Source organism: Larus michahellis, chromosome 9, assembly GCF_964199755.1.
Source record: "Larus michahellis chromosome 9, bLarMic1.1, whole genome shotgun sequence".
In the NCBI taxonomy this organism is placed as follows: Eukaryota; Metazoa; Chordata; class Aves; order Charadriiformes; family Laridae; genus Larus; species Larus michahellis.
The window spans coordinates 20,508,880-20,527,029 of NC_133904.1; the positions used below are offsets into that span (position 1 = coordinate 20,508,880).

General features: G+C 39.9%; 1 protein-coding gene across 3 annotated transcripts in view; it reads left to right on the top strand.

Annotated features, from left to right (window-relative positions):
• Positions 1-18,150, top strand: part of TMEM266 (transmembrane protein 266) — an 89,688-nt gene that overhangs the window by 51,134 nt on the left and 20,404 nt on the right. For all 3 annotated transcript variants that reach the window (XM_074599770.1, XM_074599771.1, XM_074599772.1), the window contains exons 8-10: positions 6,805-6,861; positions 8,627-8,765; positions 10,251-10,366. In XM_074599770.1, the coding sequence (XP_074455871.1) occupies positions 6,805-6,861; positions 8,627-8,765; positions 10,251-10,366 (312 nt within the window). The remainder of the gene's footprint in view (positions 1-6,804; positions 6,862-8,626; positions 8,766-10,250; positions 10,367-18,150) is intronic.

Below are 18,150 nucleotides of genomic sequence, written 5' to 3' on the forward strand. Positions count from 1 at the left end.
AAAAATAATGACTGATTAAAAGCTGGTGCTATAAAGGCATTGCAAGTAATTACAGACCCATCATGTTGGAGTTAAACAGGCACTGGCTTTCTGCTTGGTTAAAATGAAGGGAACAAATGTGCCACCAGCTGGCAAATGCCAGCAGAACAGCTGCCAACAAAATTAAGTGCTACTCTCACAGCATATTCCTGCTCTCTCTACACTTGTGTTATAGCCACAAGCCTTAAAGGAATTTATTGCACACTGTTAATTTTATATTCTCTGTCACTGTCTGTGACTTCCCACATTAAAATATCCGTATTCAAGTGAAGTGCACATCAGGTCTTTTTGCTTTTTTTCCAAGTATTTGAACAGGATTTACTAGTGGTGATGATTGTGTATGTTTGTCTCTGTTTACATACATCACTATGATTTGTCTGTGCACCAAATGTTACCCAGATGTTAAGACAGAAGAGAAGAGAAAGACACTGGGGGGGAAACCCCAGTACCAACAGCAAGGCAAGGCCGGGGTTACACCCTATCAAGAGGGCAAATTCAGCCTTGGTAATAGGTGGCTGAGAAAAGGAAGATGGGGAATATCACAGTGTTTTGGTAAGTGGATTGGAGTCTGCTCGTATTTTAATAGTCTTATCACACTGCCACAAATATTTGATTCTGTAGCTGTTGTTCAGTTCCGCTTTTCCATTAAGATTGATGAGGCTGTTTGCGTGCAAGACTTGAGTTCTTTGATATTAGTTGTTTGCGTTGCTCTGTATATGCTTCAGTCAGCCAAGCACTCAGGCATTCTGCTAGCTTTCAGCACCTCGAGTGTTTCCCTGGGAGTAACAAAGCCTTCTGATGTCCTTAAAGTTAGGTAGTCGCAGAATTGCAAATTTTTTCCTGCATTTATGTCCAAGAAATGAGTTCTCAAATTGAGTAGTGTAAGTCTGGGGTCCTAGCTGATAAAGAATTTGTTAATTAGTTGGAGCTCACAAGTGCACTTCAGATTTTCATTTTTAGGAGGAAAAAAACCAAACAAGACTTTCCTCATCCTGTATGTTAAAAGGAAGTGTTCATAGTAGTCTGACACTTTACTCCGTGGAAGGAATAAAACCTACTAAGGTAGACCCTACTATTAAGGTTCTGTTAAAAAGGAAAAACATCCCAAATGACAGAACTAAGAGAAATAATGTCCTTGCCATATAGATTTTTCATAACAAATTCATAATTTTATATTAGAGAAATCAGGTTACTTTTATTACATTTTTTTGTGAGCTTCAAACAGCTGAGCAGAAAGATAATAATCTTCTATTAATTCTATAATTCTTCCATAAGTTGTGGCTTCTTTTCTGGATGTTTGCTTTCATTCCATGTATACACAACTTCTCTTATGATGCATAAATGCACTGCATTGCTAGCTGTGTATGTTTTGATTTTTAAAGGGGTTGATTAGAGAGGATCTAGGAAGAACGACATGGAAATATAATTTATAAAGGTAAATTTAAGCTTCCCTCTTTGCTAGTGTGTAAAAAATTAAATATTTAATATACTGTGAAATTTCTTCTCTAACAGCTTTTCTTGCTGCACCAAAAAAGTAGTTACCAGGGAAAATGGTTTTGTAGAGGTCTAGAAATTTACCTAGACTCCTTCCTGGAATGCCAGTCCACCCATTTTATTTCCGAGAATATACCTGACTTATATGGTGTGCTCTATCAGTGCTTCATCTGTGCTTTCATCTCTTGACAGTGACAGTCCAGCACCTTCTACATGGCGCATTTCAAAGATAAGAATTGTCACTACTGTAATCATGCCCAGAGGGAACTTCTGATGCAAGGTTGCTTAAGACCAGTTTTCTATCCAATCTGCAGTTACCTTATGGTAGTATAGTGCGTCTCCAGTAAGCCACTTCTATTCATGAAGAACCCTTCCAAAGCTATCCAGAGTTGTCAGTATAAATTTCATTATATTTCTCCATATTCTAAGCACAAATATTATGAGAGAACATAAGAACAAATATAACTGCAGTGTTTATGCAAAGGTGCCTTTGGATACTATATGATGTAATAAATTGTTAGTGATAGTCAGTGAAAAAGAACATACTGCGTTCGTGTCTGTTCATGTCACCGAGCTTTTGCAGTTAATGATTTCTATGTAGCCACATGTGCTAACAGAGCCACAGCAGTTACAAAGTACAGTAGATGGGGAGTGTTTTGTACTGGGTAGTATGTGAGGTGAGGTCAGTGGTTACATGTTTCCTTTCAGAGCCTTGATTGAAGAGAAACCACATGAGGAGGATGCCTATGCACTGGAAACAGAAGGATGTCTTGGTGTAAAGATGCTAACACTTCTCCGTGCTCTGGTGGCCTGGGGATAGCGTGCACTAGAACAACCAATGCCACATCTCAGGACGAGCACACCAGAAGATGGCAAAAGAAGATTCTTTTAAGTAGTGAATGAGCTAAGGCCTTGGTGGAGTGACCCAAACCAGAGAGGTTATAAATTACAGATTGGGTACAAGGTGTTCTTTCTGGGAAAGAGTTCAATAAGTATCTGGTCTTATGAGCTACAGCCAGAAGGCAGAAGCTTAATCTTCAGGATTTCTGTACAAGCCAGAAGTAAAGACAGAGGGGTTTGTGGCAGTGGAAGGAAGGAAGGGCTCTTCTACAGACACCCTTTCCACCCCACTCCATCCCGTCTCTCTTGTGCAATCACTACCCCATCTCGAAATGCCGCGTCGCCCATCATTGCTGTTAGCTAAACCTGGTGGGCCAGCTTCACCTCTCGCGCTGCTTCCTTTTGGTTTCTTTACACTATGGATGAATTTGGCACAGTGAGTCACTGAGTAGTAAATTACATTAACTGCGCAAGCAAAAAAGTATTTAAAATTGCCTAATTTACATTGCAGACAGCTGACAAATGTAGCTAGCTCATGCAGATTGTGGGAATTCACACGGCTGGCTCAGCAAATGGCTTGGCCAGGGTTCCCTACAAAATTAGAGAGAAAACCTGCAGCATCACACAGTCCTTCATAAACTTCACTGCAGACAGTTAATGTTGTGCAAATAACTGTGTGTCACCAAGGGACACTGTCAACTTCAAAAACCATTTCTGTCTGAAAACTGGTTTAAAATTTTACTTTTATCTGGGTTTACTCTGACTTAAGTTAACAGAGGTGTTCAGACGTCTACCTTTTATTAGTGTACTGGACACACTTCTATGTAATGATTTGGCTTTTCTAAGAAAACAAAAAATGTCTTTCTGATATAACTAAAAAAAACCCCTATGTTAAGGATTTTCTAATTAAAAGATTTCTACTCAAGAAAAGGTAAAGCATTATTTTTCAAGTACAAGAAAACAAGCTGTCAGTGGCCTTTAACAGAAAAGTACTCACACTGATATTTAATGTTCGCTTTCAAACCTGTGTCCAAAAATGCAGAATGCCTGTAGTGTAATGCAAAACTGTGTGTGCATTTGCTACAGTGCTGAAAGATGCTTGCACAGCAGTAGGAAACAGCAATGCTGCTCCATTTTTTCCCTATTTCTTGTAGATTCTTGTGTCTACAAATGGTAGAGTTGTTATTAACATTTCTGTTTTGTCTGTGATGAATGTTACAGTTGCAGTTCTCTTTTAATTAATATGCATTTTTCAGTTTGGTCCGTGTACAGTGCCTAGGAATTTTCCTGGATTATTAATTTGTCTCTGTTTTTTTCAGATTCTGCTACAGGTTCTCATATTTTAAGTTCTGTACAGAGAAAGTACACAATCCAATGCAATATGTAGTTGCTTGAAAGATATTTTTGATTGCTTAGGAAAAATACTAAAATGATGTTTATAAGTAACACCAATGCTTTCATTTTAGTCAAAGTATTTATTATATTGAACAGTCAGAGAGATTTGCCCAGTGAAGTCCAAATTTGCTTGGTTCGGACTCCTCTGGGTAAGAGTTATGGCAGCAGCAGTGGATGTGGTCTTGTGCTTTGTATAAGAGAGGGAGAGTAGAGACAGCTAAACCTAGGTTGGAGTTGCCACTAGTAAAGACTTGCCTGGTGGACAGTATGTGTAGGGCACCTGTGGCTCTAAATGCACCCAGTCTGTGACTCACTCATGGTACTTTCTTGGGGTGCCTGGTTGCCCCAGGGCACCAAGGAAAAGCTGCCTTACATGCCTTTTGTGCCTCCAGTGGTGACGTGGGGGTTTTTTTGTTAAAAGTGACAATGCTGGTGCATAGTTTTAAGACCTGCCATACAGAACAAATGTTTTTAAAGCTTGACCCTCAGTCGTGCCGCGTTTGTTCTGAAGCGTCTCTCAGATGGGGAACTGGATTAATTCTTCCCTCATGCTCTCCCTTCCTTCCTATAGTGTGACTGCTGTCGCTGAGAGCAAAGATGCTCATTAGGGCATTTTTTGTGAGGAGGAGACCGGTCTTCTAGAGGTAGCACCAACAACCATTACTGCATTAAATGTCTGCTGAGTAGACTTCCAGTCATTGCTGACTTGTGCTGATTCACGCCAGCAGACTGAAAATGAAAACATTGGTGCTAGCTTCCAGCCCTTGGAACTGCTCCGACTCATTAATATGACAGTAGCACAGTCTGATTTAAACAGTGAACACTGCAGTGAGGGATTAAAAAGGCAGAAAGGAAAATCCTCTCTTATGATCCCTGAACAGACCCATGTTAAATCATATTTAGGGTTGTAAGACAGTGTTTCTATTTTCTTTGTGCAGATTTGCCTTAGTATTTAAGTGAAAATACTTCTGTACACACCTGTCCAAAGGAAGAAAGATTTTCACCTCAGTTACTGTAAAGGTATTAAGTGTTCAGCCATCCTTTAGTTAGTTGCTCATTGACCTAGCACTTCACAAATGCTGCCTAAGCATAGGAGAAAACAAGCCATAGGAGAAAACGATGCTCTCAACAGGGTGGAACTTGCTGTGGTGGACCCCAGGTTGTATTATATCGCTGAACCTACAGGCTCATGAGTAACGTGCTTAAGCATTTTGTGCAGCTTCTCAACAGGGAGCAAGGGAGGTGCTTACAGAGGAGCTGGGATGCTTTTGTCTGGAAGTATTCTGCTCAAGGCCTCAGTTGAGGCTGCAGGAGTGCCTTGGTTGTACAGCAGCATCTGTACTTACACCTTGTGCTTATATCACATCACATCATGCTGGTGAATTTGGAGTCATTAGGGATTTGAGGAGCTGCTGTTGTGCATCTCTTCCTCCTCACATTAAACTTCAAGCGTATAGGTTCATGAGGAAATTACTGTGAATAGCCTTATTCGTGTGCTGCATTTGTAAAATGCTTTGGAAGTAAAATGTTCTTTTTAGGAGTGCAGACCAGCAGCATTAGCAGTTCTTGGTGTCTACATAGAGTCTTATAATTTTTTGTAGAGGAAAGAGAGCACTGCATTTTCTCTTCTGGCTAGTGACTTCCTTTCTCAGCCAGGCTTGGCCAATGCTTCCCACATGCCATTTCTGAGTAAGCGTTGGCCAGTTCACTTTCCTGCTCATTGATGGTATGAGGCTGGGCTCTGAAAGCACCGTATCTCCCACAGCAATGTCTCCCTCTGCAAAACAGGATTAAGTGCTGTTAGCCAGGTTTGGAGTGCCAAGATGGAGCTCACTGCAGTTGTCCCAAGCCAAGTGAGGCAATTGGGCTCATGGGGTTTGGCAAAACCATGCATAGGAATGGTACTGAAAAATCCAGTGTTGTTCTGCAATTAGTTAGGGCTGGTATGTTTGGCATAAATTCAGAGTTGGTTGCGATTTAATATATTTGTATTTATAATGAAGAGGAGGTACATATATTCATCACAGTCATTTTTTTCTGCACAGTTCCTTGCATGGTCACCCCTCACACATAGGCCTGCTGAGCTTTCTGTCATTACTACTGTTCTTTAATGGAGAAACTAGCATTTTGATCTTCTTTGCAAGGCGCACAGCTGCAGTTAGACTCTTTATGTCTGTAGCGTCTGTCAAAATCTGACCTTGATCTTGCTATTGGCAGAAAACATCCCTATCAGTTATGCCTTTATGTGAATTCAATTTCAATCATTAGTTGGCTGATAGATTTTTATTGTTTGGTTTTTTTTTGTTTTTTTTTTATTACATCTTCTGAAAGCCAGGTTAAAAATTAGGAAAGATGCCATTGTATTTTTTAATGGGAATTCACCATTGGTTCATTCTGTGTTCGTTCTTTATTCCTCTTTTCTAGCTACTGATGCTACTTATAGCTGTTTTGCTTAATAGAGATATTTTTCTCCCTTATCCTATGACTTTCTGGGATTTTATAATAATATGACAAGAGCTCTGTAGTCCAGAGGGGGGGAGAATAAGAGCCTCTGCTCTTCAGACTGATGAAATGTCAGTATCTTTAGGTATCAAGAGAGGGCAGTGCTTCTTTTCTTTTCTTATAAAATAGTAAGCACTGGCATATCAAAGATGTCAAGAAAAGAGAATCTTCCCCCATTCCAACTGAGGGGGCCCCACAGTGGATCTTACATAGGCTTGGGTCAGGGGGCTGGTGTTGTAATCTAAATCTCACAAGTTTGAAAGAGAAATTTTAGGAGGGTGGAAAGACTGATGAACATTTGAACTTGGAATTGTTTATGGAAGTTTCACTGGGTCAATATAGTGGTTGGAAAGCAATACCTGCTTTTATAATACAGAAGTGTAGCAAATTCTATGTCATTATTATTATTCAGAAGAAATGCATAATGCTTAAATAAGACAAAAAATGATCCCCTAAATAGGTAGAGGACTAAATGTTTATCTAAAATGACAATAACATTGACCATCTTTTTTTCCCCCTAATCTATTTTACTAGACTATTTTGAGGATTGTGGTCCTTGGCATATGGGATTACATTGAAAACAAAATAGAGGTAAGCACTCTTACTCTTCATACTGTTTTCCAGGCAGGCACAGTAAGAATATTAAGAACTGCTTTGGGTGGCTTTGATATAGACCTGATGCAATACAATATCTTTTAATCCAGATAAATATGCACGTTCTTCTCATTATATGCATGTATACATAGCTGTATGATGCAGTCCCTTTTTTTGTGAGAGACTCAGAAGAGTGTGATATCTGGAGATATTTTATTAAGGGAGGGATTGTGGGGTTTTTGCTCTATGTCTCTGTTTATTTTGTTGTTAGAGCTATGCTAGTCTAACTTGATATTGCTACTCTGAGATAGTGAGCAATACGAGTAAAAATTGTCATGTGACTTGTGTAACTCCATTCCTGTAATCAAGTTGAAATTAGAACTGGTTGAAAAAATTGTGTATAGTTTTCTGCTAGAAAATACTGGTTTGGCAACCCCTCCAGTTTTATTGTGAAATTATTTTTTTATTAAATTGAGTTATGATAAACACTGTAATTTGTACCTCAAATGAAAAATGAGGTAAAATGTACATACTGTTGCAGAGGCAGATAAAGAAATGCATGTGTTATAAGTAACACATAATCCCAATCTGGGCAGAAATCTGGAAATCAGGAAAACTGAAAGTTCTTTCTTGATACTGTATGATAAACTGATGCACCAGAAAAAAAAAAAATCTGTGTTTTCTTGGAGCTTAAGTGAATCTAGAGACTTGCACATTTTTGTAATAAAGTTGCAAACTTTTTAACTTGTTTTGATAAAAAACATAAGTGAGACTTATTGATCCAGAAATTCTTATTATTGAGGCTAAATGCAGCAGTTTCTGATAACTTGTTTTGGTAATCTGGAATGGAGTGATATTGTTCGCTGCCCATCAAATGGTGGCAGTAAGAATTGCTTCTTTTCCATACACTGAATGGTTATGCACAATTCTGAATGTGTGGTGCTTATAAAATCTATGTCGTGCCTCCTCATGCAAACCGTTAATCAATGGTCATTGGCAGCTGGGAAGGGTCTCATTAGGAATGAGAACGTGGTATTCTGTTCTACCTTGCTAGGCAAGTGTAGGACGGACACAACGCCATCGCCAGTTTGCTCTGAAATGTATTTACTCATGCAGTTCTGTCCAATACTTTGCACAATTGCCTTTTCTGGTCTAATCCCAATGCAACTAATGTCATACAAATAATTCTGAATATTGCCAGTTGTCAAAATCCTTGAAAACCTAGCTGCCCAATAAAGGTGAGAGCTGGGAGTCTTTCTGTCTTCATGCACAGACATTCCCACACACGTTGTGTAGTCAGAACGTGGCCAAGAGCCATCAAGTCTCTTTGCTCCATCTTTTTCTACTTGTCTTCTTGATCTCTTCATTTAGACAGTAAGATCTATGGGCAGGGACTGTATGCTTTTTTGGGATGACATTATGCCAAGTAACAGGTAATAAATACCAATGATAATAAAACTCTTTGGCTGTAATAGCATTTAGGCTATCACTTCTACTTGGGGATTTTGGCCAGTATTTCCAAATAACTTTCTCTCTGCCCTCCCACCACAGTTTATCTCTCCTCACCTCATAAAATGCGCTGAGGAATTCTGTTGTGCTACCTAAAAAGGATGCAGCCTTTCTGGGGCTTGGCCACCCCAGATCCCTTTCAAATATGTACCATAATTGCATTTCTTTTGGGCAAAAGGCCTTTAAGACTCCAAGCAGGAATGGCAGGGTAATGATCTTTAGGAAGGGTTTGAAAAAACTGATTTCTCTCTAGGTGTTTGACGGTGCTGTTATAATCTTGTCCTTGGCACCAATGGTGGCCTCAACAGTGGCTAATGGCCCCAGCAGCCCATGGGATGCTATCAGCCTTATTATCACACTACGAATATGGAGAGTGAAGAGGATCGTTGATGGTGAGTCGTGATTCAGTTTGTGACTGCAAGAATTACCTGGCAGACTAGGAAAAGTTTTTAAAAGTATTAAAAGATTGCTTGCCACCACTGTTTCTGTGGGTCTCCTTCCTCTTACATTTTAAAAGCACTGAACAGAAGAGAGAGTGTGACTCCCATGGAGTAGGTCTCAAGTTCATGGCTTTATCTCCTGTTCCCTGTGAGCCTTTATAATTGATTGGTTTGGCTTTGTTAGGCACCTTCACATCCCCTGTCCTGTAAAGTAAATGCCCTGACTGCTTCCTGTCTTTTGTCACCAGATCTCATTCCTGATTCTGCAAAACACTTGCTTCCAATCTGCTTTCTGATATTTGCTGCATCCTCCCCATTTCCATACAGCTAGCTCTGTCCTGGGGCTTTCTTTTCCAAGTTCTTGTCTGTAATATAATTTTTATGTCAGATTCCAGGAACGTTTTCTTACCATGGGGGTTCCATGCTGAAGGTGCTCTCTGCAATGCTGGTGTGCATCGCTTCGCACAGACCTGTGTGGGGAAGCACCAGGGGAGATAAGAAAGCCCCAGCAAGTCAAGGTTGCAGAGAGCAGAACTGGTGACTGTGCCTGGACACAAGGACTTTGTGTTCCGCAGTTTCAGACATTTCAGGTTACAGGGAAAAGAGGTGGAAGAGGAATAAATGAATTTTGCTCATGTGTGAAAGATCAGAGTCAAGTTGTTATTTTGGGTTTAGATGTCCTGGAAACTCTGTTTGAGAGTTGAGGAGAGGTGGTAGCCCTCTGACTGATGTGTACAAGAACAGGTCAGGGTCTTTGTATAGCTTCAGAAAACATCAAGAATTGTAATATGCATTGAACAGCTTTGCTGATCAGTCTGAGTTTGCCAGAGGTATGACAGGAGCAAAATTTCCAGAGGCATTCAGAAGACCTATTGAAAATGGGGCTGTAGCTTGAAAAGCAATAGAAGGTAAATGCCTTTTTTTTTTTTTTTTTTTTTTAATATCCTTCTTAGTCTGCTGTTTCCATTAAGGACTTATTTCTTACCACAAAGTCTAGGAATTAAATGCTTAGGGCTCTGGAATAGTTCTTTTCCTAAGGGAGCCATGCTGTTCAGGTTTAGAGGGGATGGGCCTAACTCTAAGCAGAAAATCCTCCTACCCAGCAGTTCAGGAAGTCTGTGGTAAACACTGGAAAAGATCCGTATTAGTGCAGCAGAAGCTAGGAAGCGCATGCAGGATGCATTTCATCTCAGCCAGGCAAATGGAGATCTGACCAAACAAGATCTGGACCCTGCTGATGACCTGCATTTCTCATGTTAGAAATCCTTCCCCAGAAGAAATACTCTAGTGCTGTTTCTACAAGAAATACTCTAGTTCTCTAGGTGCAAGTGAAAGGGCTGATGTTCTTTGGCCTGTAAAGGTCTGTAAGGTTTTCCTTCTGATAAAAAAAACCAAATCACCGCTGGGTTACTCTAAGTGTGTGTTTGTGTTTTCCAGCCTATGTCCTTCCAGTGAAAGTGGAGATGGAGATGATGATTCAGCAATATGAGAAGGCAAAGGTTATTCAAGATGAGCAGCTGGAAAGACTAACCCAGATCTGCCAAGAACAAGGGGTAAAGTTCACTTATGTCTTTATTTACACATAGCTTGTCATGGCAAATCAAACAGTTCATGTACTTAGCTGTAAGCTAAGGTTTGAGAAGTATCACTAGGACTTCTGTTGTAAGGTGACAGGTCTCAGTGTTAAGGAAGTATTAGCTGCAGCCAGGATATTGTCAGCATGCTATTTGTCAAACAGCAGTTGTCTCCCTCTGCTGCTGTGCTTGTGTTTTTTAAGGTGAGGAAAACAAATGTGAGGAATAGAAAAAGAATGCTTCCAGTATGTAATTTATTGAATGAGTACAGATAGCTTGACATAATACTAAGAACATGCAAAAGTCATTGCTGTTGTTGGAGACTACAGCTATATTAAGGCCATATTCCTAGGAAAAGTATAGGCAGTTGAAAGCTAATGAATCTCCCTGCTTTAAATGTAGAAGGCAGCTTCCCTGTAGGTCAGTCAGAGATTCTTTTTGCAGACTCAAAATGTTGCAGTAGAAACTTCTAGTTGCCGGAAGCAAGTCAAGATTTAAGACTCTTCCCAGGCCCCCAAAACGTTCAGTGATTCAGCCTTGAGGTAAGGGAAGGTGAAGCTTGAAATATCTCAAATGAATATATTTACATGAAAAAGGTGTAAAACTACTGTTTGGGCAATGAGCCAGGAGTTTTTGCAGTTTGTTTCATGCAAATGGGTTCTGGAATAACCTGGATGTATCCCTGGAAAACCAGGGATGTATGTTGAGGCCCAGGCTAAGTGAGGCATTCAGGTGGCCCTCAAACCACAACAGAATGGTCCCCCGAGTGACTTCTTGTTTCTGTTCTAAGGGTAACTATGAGGTGCCCAAATAAATCCTGGAGATTTCTAGCTCCAGTTCCCACTCCTCACTTGTGGTAGGTGCTTTTCAAATGCAAAATGAGGAGACCTGTAAGTCTGAATGGCTCAATCAGTCAAAAGGTTGAAGGGCCTGAGCAAACGGGAGGAGAGGCAACTCGTCCCAGGACAGACCAGCTGCCCAAAGGGTGCATAATCTGAAGGAGGGATTTAGATGCCATTCTTTTACCAAAGAACCTAAAATACCTGTGAAACCATCGGTATTTAGGTCCCCAAATGGCTTTTTAGATTTAATGCCAGGTCTCAACCTAGGATTCTGCAATGAACTCTGGGTGGTGCTAGGTTGCCTTGTCTGTGTGATGAATTTGGAAGACCTGTTGACAGTATGTGCCATTCATAAAACTGTTTTTGGTAGTCTCTCATGTTAACCATAGCAAAAATGAGTTACTTCCAACTATATAAGTATCTTCAGTGGCAAAACTGCAGTCCTCTTCATGACAACTTTGCACAATGATAAGAAGTCATTCGTGGTTCTGCCATGGTTGTGAAATGCACAGAGAAATGGTATATACCCCGTTTTACAGGGGGAGTTTATCCTTTGACCAAACACACTAGGCAATTCAGCGATTTCTTGAGTCCTGTTGCAGTATTTTGTCTGTCAGACCATGCTACTGGGCTAAAGTTCTTGACAGTCATAAATTTGAAAACATTCATTTTTCGGAAATGTATAACGCAGCCGAATAACCCTCTCAGCCTCTAAACAATTTTCGGTGTTATTATTTCATAGTCTTTGAGTAAAGACAGGCTCGTTACCCCAAGTGAAGTTCAGGAGCAGGTTTTGCAGCTCTCCATTGTGATCCATGTACTCCTTATCTGCATACCTGGATTGCAAAATGTCTGAGCATAGTAGCCCAAATCTGATGGTTACAGCATAGCTATGCATCAAGCACAAAGAAATACTGCATTGGTAGATGAGTAAGTCTGTGAAAACAGAGCAGGTTCTCTCCTCGCTTTCAAGTGTCATCAGCTATGGAAAAATATGGACTATCGAAAAATGACAATATACTAATCCCTCTTATTTTACTGTCCTGACTTCCTGCCAAACAAATGTCTCAGCTGTATAATATGAGGTAAATGTACTAGTTTGCTACATTTAGCATAATAAGATTGACACAAGTACTGTATTATTTCTTTGTAAATTATTAGCTTCATAAGTCAGTCAAGAACAAGTTGTCAGCATTATAATATTCACATTAACATTGTGTACAGTATCTGGTGGGAAAAATGTCTCCTAATGGTATTTAATGTCTAAAATTCTGCCAGGTTTTTGCTTTTTCATTTCATCATCTTTCCTGACCTTTTTGAAGGATTGCTCATTCGTGGAGTTTAAGCATGGTTGTCTGTGTTTTTGAGTGAAGGTTTGCCTACAGTGGTCTGGCTGTTCTCAAATCTGGAGTGCCGGCAGGGAGGGATTCCAGTTTGCCTTGTCTGTGTGGTGCCACCTCTGGCACAGGCAGATGGGATAGCCGGGAGCTGCCTGTCGGGGTTGACCTGTTGCCTCATATACATGCTGGGGCACACCGGTGCCAGCCCAAGTGGGAAGAATGGGCAAGCCACCATGGTTACCTTCATCCCAGCAGTGGATGTAGATACCGATTCATCCCGAGCTTGTATCTTTGTGACCACACTGATGATTTGCATTTATTTACTAATTATAGACAGGGATGAAAACATTCCTGTTAGAAAGACTTCCCAGCACTTCCTTTTCTGAGATCCTGCGTTTAGTTTCTTAATGTTTTGCCACTAGTCAGGCAATTAGGATTGACATTCTCAAGGTCTGGCATCTTCTGCAGATGAAGTGATTTTGAAAGTTTCAGACAAAATCTTATTTCTGAAGAGGAATTGTGAAAAAAAAAAAATAGCCTGTTTTGTTTGGAATTTAAAACAAAAATAATTGGTGGCCAGTTCTCTGAGAAGTCCCATGCCTTCCTGTTTTGAAGCTGGTATACTTAACACTTTACAGGCAAAATGGAGTTCCTGCTTTAGAAAAGTAAAAGCAGGAAAGATGTAACCTCCCTGCATCTTGCTTTTTGAATTCTGTTTCTTTTGTCAGTTGTATATTTTTTGGTCAGTGATAGGGTATCACAGCTATAAAGTACATTTCCATTCCTGAATGACATTGGAGACGTACTTTTGCACACATGAAAACTCTTTCCAGATGTTGATTTTTGGCTAGCCATACATCTGAAAACCAGAAATATATTTTATAAATTATAGTTGCACGGACCACCGCTTTGTTCTCTGCAGTACCCCACTGAAACTGTTTGAATAGTCTTCTGTTCTATTTATCCTCCCTTGGCCAAGAAAGAAGTCGTTAAAAGGGAGTGGAGCATGAGGGCAGTCAAGGCAGAAAATACTGAAAGGGCTGATGGCTGTACAGGACCTCACAAAACATGGGAAGCATTAACAGTCACAGTAAACAGGGATTTCTGAAAATGAGTAAAGGTAAAAAGGTCTCATTGCAATAACTATCAAAAATATGACGAGAATGTAGTGCTGATGGTGTTGTTTTATCAGAATAACTTCAGTGAAATTGCAAAACAAAGTTCCAAAGATTCATTAACAATGCAAATTCCAGTCAGGGAAGATTGCTTTTTTCCTTTGCTATCACCTGTAAAGGAATTTCCATTTCTGATAATAGATCTACTACATGAGCTTTTCTGCTTAACTTTCAGAAGAGTCATTCAGCTGAGCACAGTGCAGCCAAGACTATGTATTCAGCCTTATCACAAGAGCTCCTTTTCTGTCAACTCCTATAGAATTGGGGTTTTCATCATTCTTGAAGCTGCAACAACTATGAAAGCTATAATTTCTTTTTTATCTTGGAATATAATTTGTACAACAGCTGCTAGTTTAATGACAGGGCTATTTAGCTGGTAAAATTACCTATTGGAGAAATAACTTATGTTATCCTTTTGCAATAATTTTAATTTATTTCTAACTACCAGTCATTTTGTTGGGGAATGGAAAGCAGCCAAGGTCATCCTGTGTTTCATTCTGCCCATAAATCATTAGTTTGCGACTGTCTCCTGGTTTTTATTGTTACCAACAATGGCTAAACTAATGGAAATAAACATTGGATTGTATCCCAGTGGCAGATGAGTTTTAGGGCAGGGCATTCTGTACAGACAGCACTAATAGAATTGAGCAAAGTTATTGCTGCCGCATTAGACACAAGTAAGCTTCTGGCTAAAATGTTCATTGATCTCTCTGAAACTGTGTCAATCATACTCTGTTGCTGGACCATTAAAGGGAACTACTATATGATTCACTGCTAAGTCCCTTTTTGAGTCTTATATGCATGTTGTAAAATATCAGATAGGATGGGTGGCATGTTTTATATAACCAGGCATGTAAACTGAGATGTTATCTAGAGCTCTGGGTAGGTCTCTCATTTTACTTGCTTATAAATAATCACGTTATGCATTCTTTGAGGGAGGAAGTGCACAGGTGTGCCCCATAGTTCTTTCTGGTTTGTTTCCTGCCAAAATATTGTGAAGCTTGTGATACAGGAGGACAGGTAAAATTTTTGAAAACACTGAATACATTCAAATTTATCATTTTCACATTAGCCATGTGTATCACACCGTTATTGTGTGGTCTTCAACTTCCTCGTGAGAAGATGTAACCAGGCTCTTCTCAGAGGTGCACACTGACAGTAGACAAGCTTGGAATGTGCAAAATTCCTTTTAAATATAAGAACAAACATTTTTGCTAGGAGAATAGTTAGGCACTGGAGCAGATTGCCAGGGAGGTTGTGGTATATGTAACCTCGGAGATGTTCAACTTGACAGGACAGGCTTTTACCAGCCTGAGCTAAATGGACTTGCTTTAAGCAGGGTGTTGGGCTAGATGACCTTCACAGGTCCATTTCAGCCTGGATCATGCTGTCATTCTATGAAGTTTTCAAATATATTTTTTCCATTGAAAAGTATGTTAGGAACGTATTGATAAAGGAGCCCACCAGAAGCTACCAAAGTGTATGTAATTAATGATAATGAATATGATAGATGTCCTGGTAAATAATATCAGTAGCAGTCTCAAGTGCTCAGTTTGTAATTATCTTGAGTCAAGAGGTGGTTTACCTTAGTCTCCTTGATCGCAACAAGTTACCTTCCACACAACAGCATAACTTGCCCACTGGCTCTCTGTGGCATTTAGAAGGTTCTTAAAACAGAGATGATACCTATAAGTCCAAATTTAAACAAATCAAAGCACGTGTGTAAGTTTGTATGCTTTTTTTCTTTTTTTCCTCATGATATGCATAATATGCATAATAAGCATCCTTCATTACAGGCTGAGGGAAGGATGGTCTACCTGAAAACACGAAACACAGTTTCTCAGTATGGCTCTCCTGCAGTTTTCTGTATCAGAGAGGCCCAGGGCTACATTCAGATAGCTACATCAGCTCCTACGCAAATAGAAATTTCATGTGTTTAACTTGGCCCAGAATTTTTACTTAAAAAGACTGTTATATTTTATACCTTTTAATGATTTATTTAACCTGCCCTGGGCTGCATGACATGCAGTCAGAGCAATCTCATTAGCTCTTTTACCCATTAGAACTGCCCGAGGTCAGTGTTCAATATCATGTTCAATAGATAAAAGCACCTACAACATAATTTGCTCATGCAGTCTCTCATTGAATTATGCCCGTAAGGAACACCTACTTCTCTTAGACTTAACCTTTGTTTTTAGTGGGTTGCTTTTAGTGGCTAAAACTGTATTCCAGCTTCTACAATATCTTGGGATCGTTTTTAAGTAATAATTGGAAACAATGAATATTGAACTGATCTCCAGAGTAGATGCGTGCCTTTTGTGAGCAAGAATCTTTGTTTCTTGTTTAACTTTTCCTAGATATTTTATCGAATGTCCTTTTGTTTTCTTAAATGAATCCTTTTGATAAATGGTGATTTTTCCATCCTACCCAGTCCCTTTTTGAACATGCTAGAGACACAGAGAGTTTGGTTTTGCATTTGGAAGCAGTATATTGGTTTGGGTTTTGACTCTGTCTTATGCTCTGTGTCTGTAACAGAGTTATGCTTCTGCATCTCTGTGGAACATGTTGTATGGATCACTTTGCATCAGTGACAGTAAAATGTGGGAGTGAGACAAACACCATTATTACAATGAATACCTTCTTCTCTGTCGATAAAACAAATACAGGTTTTTGCTTACACAACAGTATTTAATTCTAGCTTTCCGCTGTTTCAATGACTACACAGACTTTGGGGCAAACATAAGTGGGACCTGGAAGCTGACCATCTGAGGTAATGGAAAAGTGGAAGGTAGAGCCTGTGTTAACCAGATGCAGCTGCGTGGTTTCGTAGGCAACATCAGTTTCTGCTGTTATCTTTCTGAACATCTCTGTGTGTGCTATTATTCACCTTGCACAGGATGTTGGGGTCCAGAGCACTGTGCTGCTTTACTGTGCCCAGGAATTCAATCCTTATATCTGCTCTTGATAGTCTCATGTTCAGCTCTGGATTTTAGACCAGCTGAACTAGCTCCGTGTTAAGAGCTGAAAATAAGACAAGCATGTGGATTGTGTTTGCAGCTAGCAATAAAAGAGGGTTCACATATCACTTAAAAAGTTGCAAGTCCTGCATACACTTCTCAGGCAGCGGATGACGGAGGCGTTGCATGAGCCAAGACACCAGGTCTAGGTTTCAGTTTCTGCTCGAATGTGACGTTTGTGCGATCTTCCTAGGCAGGTGCTTCCTCTGCTGCTGTAGGCACAAGCATGTATTTCTGCTTTTCAACCGTAAGATGGCAGCAAAGCCCGTTCTGTTTTTCGCATTCCCAGCGGTACTCGCTGTTCACCTGAGTAACTCTGGCAGTAATCCAGTTTCTCATGCTGTACTGTGGTTAGGATTCAAGCAGGATAGTAATTTTTCCCATATAAATAGGAAATAAAGAATTGTTTGGACAAAGTGTAGTTGTCCAGCAATGATCCCAGGTGATCCCAGCAATGGTTGCAGACTACTGCTTGATCCAGCATGCCAGGCCGAGTAGTTCATAGCTTGTTGGCAGAGCTGTATTGAACAATAGAATTTATGAACTCATCTACTAAAAACTGAGTGGTGACTGGGCATGGAAATTTTAAGATTGACAACAATCTGTGGATATTTGGAAACGCTTTCTTTATTGATTGGAACGCGTAAGTGAGCATCAGAAAGTCTGGTCTCTTCCCTCATTTTTGCTGTAGGTTCAGCGTAGCAGGAAAGATCACCTAATGTGCTTCCTTTTTCACATCTGTAAAATGCAGTGATTCCCTACAATCTTTTGTTTGTTGCAAGGTTCAACCAATCTTCGTAAATGCTTAAGCAGGTTAAATTAGGCGTGGTGCAGAAATAGAATTGTTGAGCTGACTTTAGGTAGTTTTATCTATTTGTGTTATAAAATACCTGCCGTTTTTTTCTCTTCCATGAAAAAAGAAATCATATCCTGCCTCTAGGCCAGAATTAAGCATTTTAGTGGCAATATTTCTTTTTCTGACACACAGGAATGTTTTTGAAGGAAGAAAAGTGAAATGTAGAAAAACAGTAATGATGCCTAATTCTTATTGCCATTTAGTTTGAGCCAGGCAAGTAGATACGGTTAGGCACTATTTTTTTAAAAAGTCTCCAGATTTATTTTTTGCCTATCATGTTTGAGTGCATTTCTTCATTTAAACCAAGGGAGTGTCTGAAAGGGTATCTTTCTCCCTTTAAAGGTGAAACATAAGATATTTTGGGATTTCTTTTTCTTTGAAGTCAAGGATAAAACCTGAAATTCTCTTGTGTTGTAAAGCTGAACTCCAGACAGTCCTTTCACGGCTGGATGACACATTCATGCTGGCACCTCTGGTATGGCACGGGTGCCTTAAGTCTCAGGAAGCTTAGGGCTGGCTGGGGAAAGAGTTAG